This window comes from Petromyzon marinus, chromosome 59 (assembly GCF_048934315.1).
Source record: "Petromyzon marinus isolate PM22_M1 ecotype Great Lakes invasive population chromosome 59, UKy_Petmar_22M1.pri1.0, whole genome shotgun sequence".
NCBI lineage: Eukaryota > Metazoa > Chordata > Hyperoartia > Petromyzontiformes > Petromyzontidae > Petromyzon > Petromyzon marinus.
Window position 1 is genome coordinate 5,347,598 of NC_133725.1, and position 11,627 is coordinate 5,359,224.

At 58.7% G+C, this 11,627-nt stretch overlaps 1 protein-coding gene across 2 annotated transcripts in view; it reads left to right on the top strand.

Moving 5' to 3' along the window:
* The window catches only part of LOC116955344 (carnitine O-acetyltransferase-like), a 53,747-nt gene extending 45,215 nt beyond the window's left edge, over positions 1-8,532 (top strand). For both annotated transcript variants that reach the window (XM_076053040.1, XM_076053041.1), the window contains exon 15: positions 341-8,532. In XM_076053040.1, the coding sequence (XP_075909155.1) occupies positions 341-643 (303 nt within the window). In that variant the 3' untranslated portion in view covers positions 644-8,532. The remainder of the gene's footprint in view (positions 1-340) is intronic.
* The last annotated feature ends 3,095 nt before the right edge of the window (positions 8,533-11,627 follow it).

The following is an 11,627-nucleotide window of genomic DNA, read 5'->3' on the forward strand; positions in this document are numbered from 1 at the left end:
ACTAACACTGCCCATAGACTCAACACTGCCCATAGACTCAACACTGCGCATAGACTCAACACTGCCCATAGACTCAACACTGCCCATAGACTCAACACTGCCCATAGACTCGACACTGCCCATAGACTGAACACTGCCCATAGACTCAACACTGCCCATAGACTCAACACTGCCCATAGACTCAACACTTCCCACAGACTCAACACTGCACCATAGACTCAACACTGCCCACAGACTCAACACCGCACCTCCGATTAGCGCGGTTGGCCACGTACGGCGGTGCTGACGGAAGGTGACCTGCAGATTACTCAACGACATCGTCCCCCCGCCCCCCCCCCAGGTCCCCGCGCACATGGAGGCGGTGATGTGCCAGGGGCCGGCGGTGCCCGACGGCTACGGCGTGTGCTACAACCCGCAGGCGGAGCGCGTCTCCATCAGCGTGACGGCGCTGCACTGCTGCCGGCACACCCACGCCTCGGCGCTGGCCCTCGCCGTCGAGGCGGCGTTCGGCGACATGCACGACGTGCTGCTGGCGCCCACGCCGGGCGCCGGCGGTGGCGCCGGCGGCGGCGACGGCGGCGGCGAGGCCGCGGCGCCGCCGCCGCCGCCGCGGCGCGCGCCGTGGGAGGCCACGCGGTGGTGAGCGGCGGTGGCGGCCGAGGTCCTGCTGCGCGACCTCGTGACCTTGCGATCTCGCCACCTTTGCGAGCTCGTAACCTGGCGACCGTGCGACCTCGCGGCCCGGTGACCTTGGGACGTCGCGACGCCGCGACCTCGTAGCCTTGCAACCTTACGGCCTCGTGACCTCGTGACCTTGGGACGTCGCGACCTCGTAACCTCGCGACCTTACGGCCTCGCGACCCTGTGACCTTGGGACATCGCGACGCTGCGAACTCGCGACTTCGTAACCTTGCGACCTTACGACCTCGCGACCTTGGAACCTTGCGACCTTGTGACCTTGCTTGAAGGTAGTGGGAAGGGAGGCGGGGGGGGGGAGCAGTTTACATCAGCGCCACGGGTAGTGGTGGTGGTGGGGGGTGGTAGGCGGGCCGTGGTTTGTCTGCGTCGTGTCGAGGGTTGACCATACTTCACCGCACCGGTCCGTGCCGCTTCGTGTGGGCGGGACCCCCTGTCCACTGCTGGAGCTGCCCTCCGCCCCTTTCCCAACCCCCCCCCCCCACCTCTCCGGCCCCCCACCACCGCAAGGCGGCGCTCCGTCGGCGAAGATCAGACCGACGTTGCGCTGACGTTTGTCTTCTCGAAGCGCGTACAAAGGTGGTGGTGGGGGGGGGGGAGGGGGATCTGCTAAGCTAAGTTCATCCGAGGAGGTTGGGGGGGGGGGTGGGGGGGGTGGTTGGGTGAGGTGGTCCTCAAAGTTTTTTTTGAAGGGTTCTGAATGCGCAGCGAGTTGAGGTGCCTCAGCCGGGCCGCGTCCCAATTTGGTTTCCCACGCTGCATTCGGGCTCGCGTCCAGCTCGGAGGTTCTCGCGACACGAATACCGGTCTGACGTGTCGGGTAGGGAGAGCGCTGCCCCCCCTCCCTCGCTTCCTGGGGCACCCCCCTCCCACCCCCCCCCCCCCCCCCCCAGCGGTCGCACGAAGCGGCATCGGAGGAGGTCCTCGACGCCCGAAGGGGACAAATGTTGTCGACGGCGTTTCTCTCTCGCAGCAGTGCCGGGTGGGAAAGTGGCTGTGCAGCCATTGCGTCGCTTGACGCACAAGAGGCGGGGGGGGGGGGGATCTCGGAGGTGGCTCTGTGATGTCCGCTTCCGCGGGCCGTTCTGTGCGCGCCAGAGCGTCACTTGAAGAAGAAGAAGAAGAAGAAGGAGTAGGGATCTCGGAGGTGGCTCTGTGATGTCCGCTTCCGCGGGCCGTTCTCTGACGAGACGGGAGGGCTGCCGTGCTCTGCGAGATTTCCCCAACGGGTCCCTGGCCTCGCGACGCCGCCGATTGCGCGGTCAGGATGAACGTCGGGCAGAGAGAGAGAGACAGGCAGACAGAAGGGTCGCAAGCGGTTTTTTGGCGGGTTCTGATTTAACTCTTAAAATGCGCGCCTATACGGGGCGGAGGGGGTAAGGGGGGAAGGGGGGAACGGCAGCACGGTGATTAGCGCACCGCGACTCCCGGCCGTGGTTAGGCAAGGTGAAGTCCGAACCGGTGCCAGGACCGACCCCCCACCACCCCCCCCCCCCCCCCCAACGCCTCGCAAGCCTCTCGACCAACCGGCGCCGAGCGGCACGGTTGACGGGCGTTCACGCGACCGGCCAAAACGTCGGCGGGAGGGCCTCCGTCCAGCGGCGGGACTGACCGTGGGTCCCGTGAGGTTTTCGTGGGTTTTTTGTTTTTTTGTTTGCTGCTGCTGCTACACAGGGTGATGCTGTTTGAGTATCGCCGTTAGCGGCCCCGAGCGGGGCACGTGGGGCACGCAGCGGATACGGATGCGAGCAAAGCTCCCGGGGGCTTGCGCGCGAGCAGCCATCGCTGCGCACGAGCGCGGCAAGTGGGAGCGGAGTTTGTTTTCAAAGGGGGCGGCGGCCGCGGCGCGGGGGGAGGGGTTTCGGAGTTGGGGCGGGGGCGGGGGCGGGGGCGGGGGGGCGTGGCAACGCACAACAGGAGCCGCGTGCAATCGTGGTCGGTGGCGGAGGCTTCGGGCTGATTCCGATAGCCGTTTCCGCGTGACCCCATGCGGCCGCAGGAGAGGCCAGTAGCAACGCTGGCAAGCGTTTTCCGAAAACCGAATTCGCGGCGGTTCGTCGCAGCGGGGGGGGGGGAAGATTTCGTTTCGTCCTGCACGGCCTGCACAGCAAAAACCGGAGGCTGCTGCACTCACCGCGGTATGTCAACGGCGACAAAAATGTACGGTGACGTGTGGAGAGAGAGGGGCGGTGAAGGGCAAGGCTGCCCCTGGCTTTCCGCACCGCCCGCTAGGCTCCGTCGCCGCCGCCGCCACGCTCGCTCGCTCGGTCGCCCGGCCTCGACCACCTCGGGAGGTTGTCGCAGTGGCAGTGGGATATGTAGACCGGAGAGAATCCAATGAGCTGCGAAGCTCTTTTCTCACAGGTGTCCGGGGGGGGGGGGGTGGGGCACAGGCTCAGAATGTTACAACAACAAACGGTACAGGAGTGTTAAAGTATAGGAAAGGTAAACGGATAACTAAAAAAAAACATATCTACAAATAAATCTGAACTTTTTAAAAAATAATTTTACCGGCTAAAGCCCACCGCTGACCGTCACCCTCTTTTTCAGATGCGACCTGGCAATCACAAATGATAGCTCAACGTCAGCGGCTTATCGTCAGCGTCGTGTGGAAATTCGTAGCGGCGGTCAAATGCTCCTAACGCGTGGTGACGTTGATTCTATAAATGTGGAGGAGGGGGGGGGAACCGGAGGTCCCCGAGGGAAAGGAAACAAATCGATGGATTGAATGATTGGACTGGACGTGAGCACGCACACACACGGCCGCTCCCGTGACGCTCCCCGCACGTGATCGATAGCCCAGCGTCACGCTGTGTTGCTACTCCCCCCCAATTCTCCCCCCCCCCCCATTCTCCCCCCTTTCTCACCACCCCTCATCCCCCCCACCTTTCCCCCCCCCCCCCCACCACCACTTCCCCCCACCACTTCCCCCCACCACTTCCCCCCCTCCACTTTCCCCCCACCACTTCCCCCCACCACTTTGCCCCCTCCACTTCCCCCCCACCACTTCCCCCCACCACTTCCCCCCCACCACTTCCCCCCCACCACTTTCCCCCCTCCACTTTCCCCCCACCACTTCCCCCCCTCCACTTTCCCCCCACCACTTTCCCCCACCACTTCCCCCCCTCCACTTTCCCCCCACCACTTTCCCCCCACCACTTTCCCCCACCACTTTGCCCCCTCCACTTCCCCCCCACCACTTCCCCCCACCACTTCCCCCCCCACCACTTCCCCCCCACCACTTTCCCCCCTCCACTTTCCCCCCACCACTTCCCCCCCTCCACTTTCCCCCCACCACTTTCCCCCACCACTTCCCCCCCTCCACTTTCCCCCCACCACTTTCCCCCCACCACTTCCCCCCACCACTTTGCCCCCTCCACTTCCCCCCCACCACTTCCCCCCACCACTTCCCCCCCCACCACTTCCCCCCCACCACTTTCCCCCCTCCACTTTCCCCCCACCACTTCCCCCCCTCCACTTTCCCCCCACCACTTTCCCCCACCACTTCCCCCCCTCCACTTTCCCCCCACCACTTTCCCCCCACCACTTTCCCCCCACCACTTTCCCCCCACCACTTCCCCTCCACCACATCCCCCCCACCACTTCCCCCCCACCACTTCCCCCCCACCACTTCCCCCCACCACTTCACCCCCTCCACTTCTCCCCCCACCACTTCACCCCCTCCACTTCTCCCCCCACCACTTCACCCCCTCCACTTCTCCCCCCACCACTTCCCCCCCACCACTTTCCCCCCACCACTTTCCTCCCACTACTTCCCCCCCACAACTTCCCCCCCCCACCACTTCCCCCCACCTTGACGATCTCGTCCCCGTGCCAAATTCACCGTCGCTTCCGCTACCGCTGCTGGACATCTGTGGGAAAGAGCTTCATAGCTCATCGGATTATTTCCTAACTAATAAATATTCTCGATTCTGGCAAGGCTGCCCAGCGCCGGCCTGGGGGGTGGGAGTGGGGAAATGTTAGAATCTTGGACAATGAGAATATTTCATTATGCTGGAGGAATCTGATGCGCTATAAAGCTCTTTTTGTTCCACACGTCCGGTATGACCGGGTCAGAAGCTGTGCAACTGCAAACAATACAAAAAAAACGCAATCGGAGTACAAAGTAAAGGGAAAAAAAAATCACGCGGCATATTTTTTTTTAACGCATTTTATTATACCAGGTGAGGCCCACTGAGCACATGGAGCCCCCTTGTCCAGACGCGAGCCCGGGCCATGCCATACGAAGCGGCTCATCATCGTCGCCGTCACGTCGACATTTATAGCAGCGGCCCAAATAACCTTGCCCTCCCCGCCACGCCGCCGCCGCCGCCGGGTTATCCTCCGGCACCGCACCGAGTTTGCTGCGCGGAAGTCTGAAGCGCACCGCGCGTCGCTGCTGACCTCGTCCGCGTGCCCTTGGCTCGAGCGAGCGCGCGAGCGTGTGTGTGTGTGTCTGTGTGACCGCTGGGACGCCGAATGTCAAAATCCAGTCCAGAGTTTAGGGATTTTTTTTTGGCTTGTGCTGTGGAACCGATGATACTGCTGCTTCTGCTACTGCTAATACTGCTACTGCTGCTACTACTGCTGCTGCTACTACTACTGCTACTACTGCTGCTACTACTACTGCTACTACTGCTGCTGCTACTGCTGCTACTACTACTGCTGCTACTACTGCTGCTGCTGCTACTGCTGCTGCTACTGCTGCTGCTGCTTCTGCTGCTACTACTGCTGCTGCTGCTGCTTCTGCTGCTGCTACTGCTGCTGCTACTGCTGCTACTACTACTGCTGCTACTGCTGCTACTACTACTGCTGCTTCTGCTGCTTCTGCTGCTTCTGCTATTGCTGCGTTGCACTCCCGAGAAGGTCGTGCGGCGGATGCGTTCACGTAAAACAAAACGTAAAACAACAAAAGACTTGTTGTGTTTGCGCAGAGACGACCCTGGGGAGACGAGGAAGGTGTAGTGCAGCGGTCCCAAACCTTTTTGCTACCAGGGACCGGTTTCGTGGAAGATAAATTTTTGACGGACTGGGGGTGGGGGGGTCGGGGGGCTTCATCATTGGGTCTTTCCCCTTTTTAAAGAAGCTTTCCAGCGACGTTTGTTTTTGTATTCATTTTAGCCACTGGGGGTTAGAGCTTGTGGGCTTACTCATTGTGGCTACTAGGGGTTAGAACTTGTGGGCTTACTCATTGTGGCTACTAGGGGTTAGAGCTTGTGGGCTTACTCATTGTGGCTACTAGGGGTTCGAGCTTGTGGGCTTACTCCTTGTGGCTACTAGGGGTTAGAGCTTGTGGGCTTACTCATTGTGGCTACTAGGGGTTAGAGCTTGTGGGCTTACTCATTGTGGCTACTAGGGGTTAGAGCTTGTGGGCTTACTCATTGTGGCTACTAGGGGTTAGAGCTTGTGGGCTTACTCATTGTGGCTACTAGGGGTTAGAGCTTGTGGGGCTTACTCATTGTGGCTACTAGGGGTTACAGCTTGTGGGCTTACTCATTGTGGCTACTAGGGGTTAGAGCTTGTGGGCTTACTCATTGTGGCTACTAGGGGTTAGAGCTTGTGGGCTTACTCATTGTGGCTACTAGGGGTTAGAGCTTGTGGGCTTACTCATTGTGGCTACTAGGGGTTAGAGCTTGTGGGGCTTACTCATTGTGGCTACTAGGGGTTACAGCTTGTGGGCTTACCAACACCACGTGACTGAGACTGAGTGCGCAGTGCGGGAAAGAGGCGCGGACGGAAGTGGTAAATAATAAAATAATGGGGGCGGGCCACGTGCGGACTCACCGCTCTCACCTCCTGCTGCTGCTGTGCGGCCCGGTTCCTAACAGGCCACGGCCCGTGACCGGTCCCCTAGTGTAGGCCACTTGAGCCTGGGACGCGACGCAGGCCCAAGTTCCGCACCTCCCGTTAGCGCGGTTGTGCTGCCTACGGTGGCGCGAAAGAAGTTCAACGTCAGTTTAACACGCGCTCGGCTTTCGCGACCAATTTCATCCATAACAGAGGGTTCTATTCGTGGGGGGGGGGGGGAGTTTGATCGCGTAAATATATAAATGTGTCGTTTAAACCCGCCGCCACCCGACGCGGCCAACTTAGTAAGGGTTGTCACGTAAACAGAACGTTGACAATTCGTCACTAGTTGAACGTCCAGAACACACACACGCACGCGGTGTTGTGACAGACAGCGACGATGTTGGGTGGAGTTCGTTCTGCTGCTGCAGTTGCTCAGATCGGCACGGTTGGACTACGTACGGCGGTGAGAAAGAAGTTCAACCTGCAAAGACGAAGATCCCCCGTATAGCCTTTAGCAGACTGATGGGGCAAGTGCTGTTAGCCAGCACCTATGAAGGCCGGTGGGTGGCCAACACCACGCCCGGCCGCCTTTGTCTCCCTAATGGAAGTGTTTGCACACCGCACCAGGTACTTATTTCAGGGTGAGACGACCCAGGGGAGACCCAGGGCCGGTTCAGATAATCGTCACCGGTGTGACACTACACTACCGGGTCCACACGTACACACACAGACATACACACAGACGTACACATACAGACACACACACAGACGTATACACACAGACATACACACAGACGTACACACACAGACATACACACAGACATACACATACAGACATACACACAAATATAAACGCAACCGCCAATCGCCACTTAGTGGCGGTGACGTCATCACGGCGCTTGTGCCAGGCTAGGTGCACACAGACACAAACGCACAAAAAGACAAAGATACCCCATATATTCTGAACAGACTGTCGGGGCAAGTGCTGTTAGCAGGCACACACATACACGCACAACAACAACAACCGCCATTCGCCACTAAGTGGCGGTGACGTCACCACGACGCTTGTGCCAGGCTATGTGCACCCTGAGGCCACGTGAAGTGTCGAACGCCCGCTGGCAGGAGGTCACGGGGCAGACCCAAGTGCCACGGGTTGACTGACTGAGATGACTGGCTGATGCACCACCTGTGCCCCCTACTGTGCCAACCTGCTGTGCTTTAGCCAACCCGGCGCTCCACTCGTTGTTGGGAGCGTCGCTCCTCCGCCCTCCGTTGTTGTTGGAGGGCGACTGCACACACATATACACGTACACACGTACACACACATATATCCACACACACGTACACAACGTCAGCGCCGTGGCGCTGACGTCACCACGGCGCTTGTGCCAGGCTATGTGCACCTTGGGGCCAAACATACACAAAGTCACAGACACATACACGCATACATACACAGACACATATACACGCATACACACACAAAGACACAGACACACATATACACGCGTACACACACACAAAGACACAGACACATATACACACACACAAAGACACAGACACATACACGCATACACACACACAGACACACACACACAAAGACACAGACACAGCTGATGTTGCCAGGCTTCACTCCACCGTTGTTTTTTCTCGCGCTTGTTGCTGCTCCACAGCTCGCCGGTGTGGTCCCCCCCCCCCTTTCTGCGCGTTGTTGTTTGCGGCACGATGTCCGACGTTTCGCTCCACGCGCCGGCGGCGATGCGTCTCGACGACGAACAAGCCTCGGCGCCGCTGCGGACTCAAATTTGTTGTATTTTTTTGCTGCTGCTGCTGATGCTGCTGCTACTGATGGTGCTGATGGTGGTGCTGCTGCTGATGTTGTTCAAAATTGGAAAGCTAAAAAGGCGCTCGGCTCTGACTTTGCGGGCGTCGCGGTCTTCGCGTTGGCGACGTTCACTCGGCTTGGAAGCGCAAGCGACGTTCGACTTTGCCGCGAGAGGAGAATGTTGCTTCTGCGTTCGCTAATAAAGGCGGGGAGGGAAGACGCTGCCCCCCCCACCCACCCCGTTTACTCGACGAAGAGGAAAGCGATGCCGCACAAGCGCCGCTCTCTCTCGTGCTCGCACGCAGCCTGAAGAACGGGGGGAGAGACCATACCAAATCACTCGCACTCTCATTCATTCACTCACACTCACTCTGAACAGCGGGGGTCCATACCAACCCACTAGCACTCATTCATTCACTCTCACTCACACTCAATCATTCACTCTCATTCACTCTCACTCATTCATTCACTCACTCACTGAACAGGGGGGTCCAGACCAACTCACTCACTCTGAACAGGGGGGGTCCATACCAACCCACTCGCACGCTCACTCACACTCACTGAACAGTGGGAGACCATACCAACCCACTCACTCTCATTCATTCACTCTCACTCACACTCATTCATTCACTCTCACTCATTCATTCACTCACACTCACTGAACAGGGGGAGACCATACCAACCCACACTCACTCTCACTCACACTCACTCGCACTCACTCACTGAACAGGGGGAGACCATACCAACCCACTCACTCATTCTCACTGAACATGGGGGTCCAGACCAACTCACTCACTCACACTGAACAGGGGGAGACCATACCAACCCACTCTCACTCATTCATTCACTCACACTGAACAGGGGGAGACCATACCAACCCACACTCACACTCACTCACTCTCACTGAACAGGGGGAGACCATACCAACCCACCCTCACTCATTCACTCTCACTCACACTCCGTCACAATGAACAGGGGGAGACCATACCAACCCACTCAATCACACACACTCACTCTCACTCACACTGAACAGGGGGAGACCATACCAATCCACTCACTCTCATTCACACTCACTCACACTGAACAGGGGGAGACCATACCAACTCATTCACTCACTCTCACTGAACAGGGGGGTCCAGACCAACTCACTCACTCTGAACAGGGGGGGTCCATGCCAACCCACTCACTCTCATTCATTCACTCACACACTGAACAGGGGGAGACCATACCAACAAAGATCAAGGATCCCCCAAATAGCCTTAACAGACTGTAGGGGCAAGTGCTGTTAGCGAGCACCATACCAACCCACTCTCACTCACTCACTCACACTCATTCACACTCATTCACACTCATTCACACTCACTCGCACTCAACTCACTCACACTGAACAGGGGGAGACCATACCAACCCACTCATTCAAACTCACTCTCACTGAACAGGGGGGTCCAGACCAACTCACTCGCACTCACTCGCACTCACTCTCATTCAAACTCACTCACACTCACTCACTTTCACTCATTCAGACTCACTCACACTCACTGAACAGGGGGAGACCATACCAACTCCACTCACTCGCCCTCTCGCACATCAGCAACCCTTACGAACGAGGTCAGACCATACCAACTCCACACTCCTCACACGACAGAGCCGGAGAGTGAACAACAAACCCCCCCCCCCACACACACAAAGGCGCCCGAGACCGCAATCGAACCCAGGCGCATCTTGGTGCGAGGATGACCCCACAGGAACACGCGAGCAATGGCCTGGTGCTGTCCCGCATCAGAATGTGTGTTTATTTGACCAGGAAAGGCACCGCTCAGCTCTGTAGATTTTCTCAGAGGCGACCTGCCCATCACACGTGATGGCTCTACGAAGTGGCTCATCGGCGACATCGGAGGAAAGACGACACGCGACTACGGGGAGAGGCACCGCAAACTCCAAATACACAGCAGGCGTCACGATCGGGATCGAGCCCACGACCTCCTGTACACCAGGCGAAGTAGTTAACATCTAGCCACCGTGATGATGATGAGACGCAAACTCCAAATATACAGCAGCAGGCGTCAGGATCAGGATCGAGCCCACGACCTCCTGCATACCGTGCGAGGTAGTTAACATCTCGCCCGGGACATGCGGCGGTCTCCTGCACCGAGGAACGAGCAGTGACGGCTCACGCGCAGGACGCCTGCGGTAGCCAATCTCGCATCACGTAGTGGCCAGTGGGAGGGGGGGGGGGTATGTGTGTGGGCGCGTGCGTGTGTGCGCGCGTGTGTGTGTGTTGCTTGGGGCGTGCGCGCGTGTGCGTAGGGCTAAGCGCGTGCCTGGGCTGTGCATATCCCTCCGCACATGCACACGCCTCTTCCCAGCATCCACCACATCGCCCCAGCATCCACCACATCGCCCCAGCAGCTGAGGCAGCAGCAGCACCACCACCAACCACCACCGCTCGCTACGGAACCCTCCACGGGACACTTGAGCTAGGGGGGTGGGAGGGTGTGGGCTTCATTCATGGTCTCCGCAATCCGTCCCAAGTGGCGCCCAGAGCACGCGCCGTGGTGGCGTCCGCGTGGCGCTGTCCGTTCAGCACCCGCGTGGCTGCCCTCGCTGCTGCTGCTGCTACTGAGCGGTCCGGTGGGGGCGCCAGGCGGGGCGGCCGCCTTCCAGCTGCACGACACGATGGGCGCCCTGCGAGAGGAGAACGCGGCGCTCAAGGCGAGGGTTGAAAACCTGACCCAGGTCGTGCTGGCGCTCAGGACCGAGTGGTGGAGGGGTGCCCGCAACACAGGTAGACGCCCATACACGGCCCCTGCGGCGTCGTCTCGGCCACCGACGCCACCCGTGGCCTGCAACACACACGAGCTGAATGTTTTGTTACTGGAGGGAATCCTATTTGAGATGTGTTAACTGCCTCGCCTGGTGTGCAGGAGGTCGTGGGTGCGATGCCCGACCCTGACGATGCCTGCTGCTGTATATTTGGAGTCTGTGTGTGTGTGTGTCTCTCCCCGTGGTCGCGTGGAGTTTTCTCCGGGTCCTCCGGTTTTTTTCCATCCACATTTCAGAAATCAACATCACGCGTATAGAGTATTCGACTGCTGCTTTAAATTTCCACGCGATAATGATGATGAGCCCACTCCGTCGAGCTATCATTTGTCGCCAGGTCGCTTCAAGTGGTGCCTTAACTGGCAAAGTAAAACATAGTTTTGTATCATTGTTTTGGAATAATACGACTGAGATGGTACAAACGAGACAATTGGCACAATCAAATCGAGACCTAGAATCGTGACGATTCCTTCCAGTCATCCACAAGAAGTTTTTGTTT